The 9,644-nt window shown below is 44.0% G+C and overlaps 1 protein-coding gene across 1 annotated transcript; it reads left to right on the top strand.

Moving 5' to 3' along the window:
- The first annotated feature begins 470 nt into the window (after positions 1-470).
- On the top strand, positions 471-1,543 carry LOC132129361 (proteinase-activated receptor 3-like). The gene has a single exon (XM_059540925.1). It carries the CDS (start codon positions 492-494, stop codon positions 1,407-1,409), a length of 918 nt encoding a protein of 305 aa, XP_059396908.1. The 5' UTR covers positions 471-491; the 3' UTR covers positions 1,410-1,543.
- Positions 1,544-9,644: the final 8,101 nt, after the last annotated feature.

The following is a 9,644-nucleotide window of genomic DNA, read 5'->3' as shown; positions in this document are numbered from 1 at the left end:
GTTTTATATTTTGTTATATGTTCATATTTTGTGCATCATTCTTATACTGTTTAAATTGAGTTAAAATATACTGAATAGAAGATTTTTGTCCTTTAAATATTTCATATTTCAAAACACATTTTCTTCTGAAATCATTAAAAAAAAAAAAAAGTAAATTTCTGATAACATGCCCTGCTGTAGATGGCAAAAACTTAAAAAAAAAAAAAATATTTGACTGAGGATCTAACTGTTGATGCAGATGCGTGCTTTACTTCAACATGTATTTGAACTTCAATTATTAAATACTTGTGAAACGGCTGCAGCAGCAACAGTGAAATCCCCCCATGAAAGTTATTATCATGACAAAAGTAAAAGCTGGTTCAGGTTTCTGCTGCTGGAGACATTGATGTGGTATTTTGGATGAAGTACATGTTAGTGAGGATCAGAGAAGACTTGGTTGCATTTGATCACTGTTTATGTGTTTCAGCTCTTGGTCTCAGCACAAGAAGAGGATGATGGCAATCTTAGAGCTCTTCAGATTCTTCAACTTCTCTCAGCAGCCTTTGAACATCTCTTCGGGCGAGAAGACCTTGTACAGCAGCTGCGCAGACATACCGGCTGTCCTCATCTTTTACTCGGTGATGCAGTTCATCAACATGTTCCTGGGCATTCCAACCAACATCATGGTTCTGTGGCTCATTCGTAAGAATAAGGGTAACTTATCTACCTCAGACATCTTCATCGGCCACCTGGCCATGCTTGACACGTTCTTCTGCCTCGTTCCTCCACTGGAGCTGGCCAACATTTTCTATCTTACCACCAGCAGCAGCACCTGGTACGTCCTGCGTTTCTTCTACGGCATCAAAGATTTGTCACCGCTCTTCCTGTCCTGCATCTGTCTGGACAGATATATGGCTGTCCTCCATCCCATCACCTTCACCAAACTCAAAGACAAGCACCATGGCTCTGTCTGTGCTGGCATCACCTGGTTCATCACTTTGGGGTATGCCGCAGCAAAGTGTGTGGGAAACATCCCTAACTTTGAGAAAGTATTCACAGTCATGATCCTGGCAACGTTTGCATTCATGCTGTTTTGTAACTTCTCCATTCTCTGGGCTCTGAGACAGTCTGCTCCAGGTCAAGATGAGACACATCCAGCCAAGAAGAAAGCTTTCAAAACGGTCCTCATCATTTTGGCCATCATTGTGTTTAACTACTTCCCGCCAGTGGCTCTCTTTCCCTTTCAAGAGTATTTCTCCGCAGATGTCTTCCACTGTTATATCCACTACATCGCCTTTGGCTTCATGGACATCAGCAGCAGCATCCAGCCGGTTCTGTATCTGTCACGGGAGAAGCTGCCCAAAACCCTGTGCTGCTGCTCTAAAAACACTGAATGTGCTGATGATGCTGTTTACACCGTCAATCAGTGAGTGGCTGTTATTGGACTGTATCATTTGGTGGAACAGAACTACTGCATGCACATAATATTGTAGGTTTGTGTCTTTGTTTATAGTGTTTATTCCAAACAATATGTATCAATTTGATCATATTGTTAAACATTCTGATGGGAATCTGTAGCTGTTTTATGCTGAAGCATGTTCGTTGTTACCATCCTGCTGGCAAGTGCATATTTTGTGTATATAAACATTGTAATAAGCATATTTACTTACAGTGGATTCTTGTTTAATTGAATCAAGTGAATTAATAATGTTGGCCCTTTATTAATTTATGTCTGTAAATTCAAAATTTTCAAAATAATTTTTTTGTTGTACATATCACTTCTTTACCAGCACGTCTACTGCTATGAACACAAATGTCTTCACCTTGTTACAAAACAGCCATCTCATTGTATTTTGTTTGTTCCAGTCAAGTCAAGTCTGCTTTGTCAATTCTTCCACATGTACAGTACATACATACAGAGAATCGAAATTGCATTACTCTCAGAACCCCCCAGTGCATACAGATAACATTAACAGTAAAGTCAAAAATCTAGATCAAATATAAAATATTAAATACAGCTATACAATAAGGGAATGTAAAAAAGACATGTAATAAAATAAAAAATAAAGTTAAACAAAGAAGCGCAAGGCACATGGCAGATAGAGTGCAAATCAGTGGAGAGAACAAACAGTGCAAATAAAAATAATTTTTATAGCAAAAAAAAATTATTCTTTCTGATTTAAAGTGACAAAGGGCTCAAGAGTTACTTTATTTAGTTGACTGAAGAGGTCGTAGAATGACGTCCATTCCATGCTTAATGAGGTAGTGAGCAGACCAATGCTGCACAAAGTGACTGGTGCATGCCATCATATGTTAGTGGGGGGGGGGATGTGGGATCTGGGGGGCTGGTTTCATAGTTCAGTGGTGCCTAGGGCAGAAGAGGAAGGGGGTGCAAGTTTTGGAGCGAGTTCAGCTTCCTGATAGCCGGATGGATGAAGCTGTCCTTTAGTCTGCTGGTCCTGATCTGGAGACTCCGCAGTCTCCTCCCTGATGGCAGCAGACTAAAGAAGCTGTGTGATGGGTGGGTGGGATCACCTGCAATGCAGAGGGCTTTGCGAGTGAGACGGGTTGTGTTAATGTCCTGGAGGAAGGGGAAAGAGACACCAATGATCTTCTCAGCTGCTCTCACTATGTGTTGCAGAGTCTTTCGGCAGGACGCGTTGCAGGCACCATACCACACAGTTATGCAGCTCGACAGGATGCTCTCGATGGTGCCTCTGTAGAAGGTGTACATGATGGGGGGCAAGGCTCTGGCTCTCCTTGGTTTGTGGAGGAAGTAGAGACACTGTTGTGTTTTCTTGCCCATTGCTTGCTGTGTTGTCGGTCCAGGAAAGGTCCTCTGTGATGTGCACACCCAGGAACTTGGTGCTGCTCACTCTCTCCACAGTCGCAGCGTTGATGGTCAGAGGAACGTGCTGAGTGTGTGCTCTCCTGAAGTCAACAACAATCTCCTTCATCTTCTCCACGTTCAGAGAGAGATTGTTGTCACTGCACCACCCGGCCAAGTGGCTCACCTCACTCCTGTAGTTTGTCTCATCTTTGTTGCTAATGAAACCCACCACAGTCGTGTCATCCACAAACTTAATAAAGAGGTTGGAGCTGTGTGACTGTATGCAGTCGTTGAGGAGGGGGCTCAGCACTAATCCTTGGGGGGCCCCGGTATTCAGTGTGATGGTGCTGGATGTGTTGCTGCCGACCCGTACTGCCTGAGGTCTTCCAGTCATAAAGTCCAACAGCCAGTTGCCATCACTGGATCAGTCCCAGCTGGATCACTTTGTAAATTGAGCTGTTGAAGTATGATTGTGCTGAATGCTGAACTGAAGTCTATGAACAGCATTCTGACGTATGACTCCTTTTTGTCCAGATGTGTGAGTGCTGAGTGGATGGCAGTGGGGTCCAGGGAGGGGGGCAGGGCAGACTTGATGTGGTGCATGACCAGCCATCCAAAGCACTTCATGAGGATGGGAGTAAGTGCAACAGGACGGTAGTCATTGAAGCAGGATGGAGATGGCTTCTTCGGGACTGGAATCATGGTGGTAGTTTTGAAACATGTGGGAACAACAGCCTGACTGAGTGAGATGTTGAAAATGTCTGTGAACACATCAGTGAGTTATGCTGCACAGTCTTTCAGTACATGCCCAGGAATGTTGTCAGGACCCGGAGCTTTGCGTGCATTGATCCTGCTCAAGGATCTCCTCACGCTGTCTGGGGTCAGTGTCATCACCTGGTCGCCAGGAGGAGGTGGAGTCTTCTGTGCATTGGTGCTGTTTTGTTGCTCAAAGCGAGTGAAGAAGGTGTTCAGCTCATTCAGTAGAGAGATGTTGCTGTCACAGGTCCGTGGTGGGGACTTGTAGTCCGTAATGGTCTGTATCCCCTGCCACAGGCTCAGAGTATCTCTGCTGTCACTAAATTGATGGGCTATCCTCCTGGAGTGCTGCCTCTTAGCCCTTCTGATTCCGCGGGACAGGTTGGCCCTGGCTGTTCTCAGGCCCACCTCATCTCCCGTTCTGAAGGCAGCATTCCACGTCTTCAGGAGTCTGTAGACCTCCCCTGTCATCCACGGCTTCTGGTTGGCCCGGACAGTGATGGTTTTTGTGACTGTTAAATCATCAAAACACTTGTTGATGTAGGCAGTGACAGTCTCGGAGTACTCCTGGAGGTCAGTGGTGTTATTGTATGTGCCAGCCTGCTTAAACATATTCCAGTCAGTTGTGTCAAAGCAGTCTTGAAGAGCCCCTGACGATCCTTCCGGCCAACCTTAAATATGTTTTTGAACTGGTTTGGTGACTTTAATGAGCGGTCTGTATGCAGGCATTAGCATGACATTGATGTGGTCTGAGGCACTGAGGTGGGGGAGGACTTTGTAAGCTACTCTCTGTGTGGTGTAAATAAAGTCTAAAATGTTTTTACCTTTTGTTGGAAAGTGTATGTGTTATGAACGTTGTTGCATTATTATGACTCATATTTTTGTGGTGTTGTCTGTTCTAACTTCCTCCTTTACTATAAATAGATGTGAACAGTGATCTGTCTGCTAAATGTATTAATGCAGCTTTACAGTAATAATGATATAGCCTAATAATGTCTTATAACATACAGTATTTTGGCTGTGGATAATAATAGGATGCTACCTATAGACAAACACTTGCTCGCAGTTTAAACCTTAATGAAATTTTCAAAGGCAAAAATACAGTAGGCTATTTACAGATGAAACTGACCTGGGGGGTATTCCAGAAAGCAGGTTATGTGACATACTCGGGTATGTTTAAGAGTAATTAAGCGGAAACCTTAACTTTCGGTTCAAAAACAGAGGTAACTTTCAGGGTATGTTAGTAGTCATAGCAGCTCACTCTCTGAACTTAACCTGCTCCGGAGCAGTTGATGTTCGAGAGTTAGTTCACTTCAGCGAGCCTTCAGTGGGCGTGACAGATGCACAACATTATATAATATTACAATATGTAATATAGCCTATATATATATATATATATATATATATATATATATACATTTGATATGTTATTGAGGAAGCGCTAATATGAGTAATAAATAAGGTAATATATTATTCTAATATGATTATTTCTTTTATTGGCATATATAAGAGTTATCTGTACAAATTATAAAACACTATGACAAGGTAATGTTTAACATATATTTATTTATTACATTTTATATTATCTCACACATGGATCAGCATTTTCTATAATGTCTAAATTCTAAATCAAAATACATAACTGATATGACTTAATATATAATTAGCATAAAACTAAAAATATAATTCACATTCTTAAGGGTTAAAGATTAAATGGAAAAAAATGTAAATGATTGCAAAGCCATCCATTAGGTGGCGATATGCACTAAGCATGTAAACAACTAATGAACAAAAGAAGAAGAAAGAAACAGCTTGCTTTTTCTTAGCGTCCGTTTCTATAGTGACTCGTTGATTCGTCGCTCTGTTGAGAATGTCTTGAGTCTTAATCAGGAACATACTGTGACGGTGGGGTGAAGGAAAGTCAGAGAGAAGCTGAGTAGTCCGGAGAGAAGGTGAGTAGTCCGGATGATGACGGCGAGTAGGCAGCAGGAGAGGATGGCACAGGAACTGTGGGGAATAGAGCCGAAGGTAAGTGTCCGTGGCTGAGTGGATGTGCAGAGAGTGGATCGGGTTCTGGGGAAAAACACAGACATCCAACGCAGACAACACTAAAGCCAACAAACAGGCTAACCGACATAAAACAACGATCTCACAAACACAAGACGTGAGACAAGCCAATATATAGTGGATGAGTAATTAGTGACAGCTTTTGCTGATGACAATTAACGGAGACGCCCACAAGCTAATCAGTGCAGGCGCGAAACACACAGATTTCACCACAAAGTGCAAACACCCTGAAATCACGGTTTACCAACCGTGACAGTATCCCCCCCTCTAAGAACTCCTCTTGGAGTTCCCAGAAGGGCCTACCTGCTGATTGTAGTCATCAATAAGGGAGTGATCCAATATGTCCCTAGCAGGTACCCAACTCCTCTCCTCCTGACCGTAACCTTCCCAGTCCACCAGGTACTGGAATCCTCGTCCCCTCCGTCTCGAGACCAGAATACGATTAACCAAATAGGTCGGTTCCCCATCTACGAGACGCGGCGGCGGGGGAACCGGAGTAGGCGGATTAATAGGTGCATAAAACACGGGTTTAATTTTGGATACATGAAAGGCGGTGTGTATCCTCTTGTATGCAGGAGGTAGTTTAAGGCGGACTGTCACCGAACTAATGATCTTGGTGATATTGAATGGGCCGATAAATTTGGAGCTAAATTTGGAGCTGATTCCAAGATGGCACCGCACATGGCTGCTTCAGTGCTTGGCTCTCCAGTGTTTGTACTGTTTTTGTTTGTTTTTCCTGTTTTTTGTTTAACAAACACGATCAGTTTCACCAGGGATGAACTGCTGAACATTCGGCAGAACACACCACATGATATTTTTCCGGATTTCTATTATACAGACGTTTTACTGAACATTGTTATCGGAGGAGCAGCGGCGCTGATCAAGCGCTTCAGGATGCGCAGGCGGGGAAAGCGAGCGGGAGCACTCGTCAGACTAAGGAAGCGCGGATTTCGAACGCCGTTGCCTAGCATCCATCTCGCAAATCTCCGATCTCTACCCAACAAAACGGACGAACTCCTTCTGCTCTCTCGGACAAATAAGGATTTCTCTCACTCTGCTGCTCTGTGTTTCATGGAAACCTGGCTGAATGACGCCATACCGGACAGCGCGCTCCATCTGCCGGGCTTTCAGCTGTTCAGAGCGGACCGCGAAGCAGAATCAACGGGGAAATCGCGCGGCGGCGGGACATGCTTTTACATCAATGAACGGTGGTGTACAGATGTAACTGTATTAAAGAAGATGTGCTGTCCTGATCTAGAAACGCAGTTTATCAACTGCAAGCCGTTCTATTCGCTCGTTCATTCTGGTTAGTGTTTACATTCCTCCTCAAGCGCATGTGAGCTCAGCTTTACAGAAACTTGCTGATCAGATCACAGACACAGAACTACAACACCCGGACTCTGTTTTAATCATTCTTGGGGACTTTAATAAAGCCAATCTCTCCCGTGAACTGCCAAAATACAGACAGCATGTTACCTGTCCCACCAGAGACAGTAATATACTGGATCACTGTTACACCACAATAAAGGATGCATATCACTCTGTTCCATGAGCAGCTTTGGGACGTTCTGATCACTGTCTGGTTCATCTTATACCGACCTACAAGCAGAAACTTAAATCTGCTAAACCTGTAGTAAAGACTGTGAAGAGATGGACCAGCGAAACAGAGCAGGACTTACAATCTTGTTTTGACATCACAGACTGGAGCGTTTTTGAAGCTGCTACCACTGATCTGGACGAACTCACAGAGACTGTAACATCCTATATTAGGTTCTCTGAGGATATATGCATTCCTACCAGGACTTATTTAACATTCAACAATGATAAGCCATGGTTTACAGTAAAACTCAGACACCTTCGTCAGGCCAAAGAGGATGCCTACAGAAATGGGGACAGGGTCTTGTACAATCAGGCCAGGAACACACTGAACAAAGAGATTAGAGCGGCTAAAAAGACCTACGCTAAAAAGTTGGAAGACCAGTTTACTTCCAACGACTCTACTTCAGTTTGGAGAGGACTGAGAGCCATCACAAACTACAAGACACCATCCCCTTGCACTGAGGCTAATCAACGACTTGCTAACGACCTGAATGAGTTTTATTGTAGATTTACATTTACATTTAATCATTTAGCAGACGCTTTTATCCAAAGCGACTTACAAATGAGAACAATAGAAGCAGTCAGGTCAACAAGAGAACAACAACAGTGTACAAGTGCCATGACAAGTCTCAGTTAGTCTAGTATAGAACGCATAGGTAGGTTTTTTTTTTTTTTAATTTTTTTTTTTTTAATAAAAAGACAAGAAAAGAAAAAGTGCTAGTGTTAGTTGGTTAAGTGCAGGCGAAAAAGATGAGTCTTTAGTTGTTTCTTGAAAATGAGTAAAGACCCCGCTGTACGAATTGAGATTGGGAGGTCATTCCACCAGCTGGGCACAGTCCAGGAAAAGGTCCTTGAGAGTGATTTTGAACTTCTTTGGGATGGTACCACAAGGCGTCGATCACTTGTAGAGCGCAAACTTCTGGAGGGCACATAAGATTTAACCAATGAGTTTAGGTAAGTTGGTGCCATGCCAGTGGTCGTCTTGTAGGCTAGCATCAGTACCTTGAATTTGATGCGAGCAGCTACTGGTAGCTGTAACCTGACGAGGAGCGGAGTAACGTGAGCTTTTTTTGGCTCATTGAAGACAACCCTCGCTGCTGCATTCTGGATCAATTGCAGAGGCTTGACAGTACATGCAGGAAGGCCCGCCAGGAGAGCATTACAATAGTCCAGTCTGGAGAGAACAAGAGCTTGGACAAGAAGTTGGGTTGCTTGCTCTGACAGGAAGGGTCTAATCTTCCTAATGTTGTATAAGGCAAACCTGCAGGACTGGGTAGTTGTAGCAATGTGGTCTGTGAAGCTTAACTGATGATCCATCACAACTCCTAGGTTTCTAGCTGTCCTCGAAGGAGTAATGGTTGATGAGCCCAGCTGTATAGAGAAGTTGTGATGAAGCAATGGGTTAACTGGAATCACCAGGAGTTCTGTCTTCGTAAGGTTAAGCTGAAGGTGATGGTCATTCATCCAGCTAGAGATGTCACTCAGACAGGCTGAAATGCGAGCAGCTACCGTCGGGTCATCTGGTTGGAATGAGAGGTAGAGTTGGGTGTCATCAGCGTAGCAGTGATAAGAAAAGCCATGCTTCTGAATGACAGATCCTAATGATGTCATGTAGATTGAGAAGAGAAGTGGTCCAAGTACTGAGCCTTGAGGAACCCCAGTAGCAAGGTGGTGTGACTTTGAAACATCACCCCTCCAAGACACACTGAAGGATCTGTCAGAGAGGTAGGACTTAACCCACAGGAGTGCTGTTCCAGAGATGCCCATCTTTCTGAGGGTGGACAGGAGAATCTGGTGATTAACAGTGTCAAAAGCAGCAGAAAGGTCCAGTAAGATGAGTACCGAGGATTTTGAAGCTGCTCTTGCTAGTCGCAGGGCTTCAGTAACCGAGAGCAGAGCAGTCTCAGTTGAGTGGCCACTTTGAAGCCAGATTGGTTGCTGTCCAGGAGGTTGTTCTGTACAAGGAACATAGAAAACTGGTTGAACACCGCTCGCTCAAGTGTCTTTGCAATGAATGGAAGAAGGAATACCGGTCTGTAGTTTTCAAGAAGCGCTGGATTTAGAGATGGTTTCTTGAGCAGTGGGCTTACCCGAGCCTGCTTGAATGCTGAGGGAAATGTTCCAGAGTGAAGAGAGGAGTTGATAACGTGAGTAAGCGAAGGTATGACTGAAGAAGAGATCGCTTGAAGGAGGTGAGTGGGGATCGGATCAAGTGGACAAGTAGTAGGATGATTGGACAGGAGAAGTTCGGAGACGTCCATCTCTGAGAGTGGGGAGAAGGAGGAGAAAGAGTGTGCATCGGTCATTGTGAAGTTGTCCTCAGTCTGCGGTGTGGAGAATTGGCCGCTGATGGATCTCGTCTTATTTGTGAAGAAAACTGCAAAGTCGTCCGCTGTGAGTCGATGGAGGAGGT

The sequence above is a fragment of the Carassius carassius genome, chromosome 4 (assembly GCF_963082965.1).
Source record: "Carassius carassius chromosome 4, fCarCar2.1, whole genome shotgun sequence".
NCBI lineage: Eukaryota > Metazoa > Chordata > Actinopteri > Cypriniformes > Cyprinidae > Carassius > Carassius carassius.
The sequence above is the reverse complement of the archived record's forward strand: the minus strand, read 5'-3'. Positions and strand labels throughout refer to the sequence as shown.

Bases quoted from the DNA above. Each gene is read 5' to 3' on its own strand.
- LOC132129361 (XM_059540925.1), top strand. From the start codon at position 492: ATGATGGCAATCTTAGAGCTCTTCAGATTCTTCAACTTCTCTCAGCAG.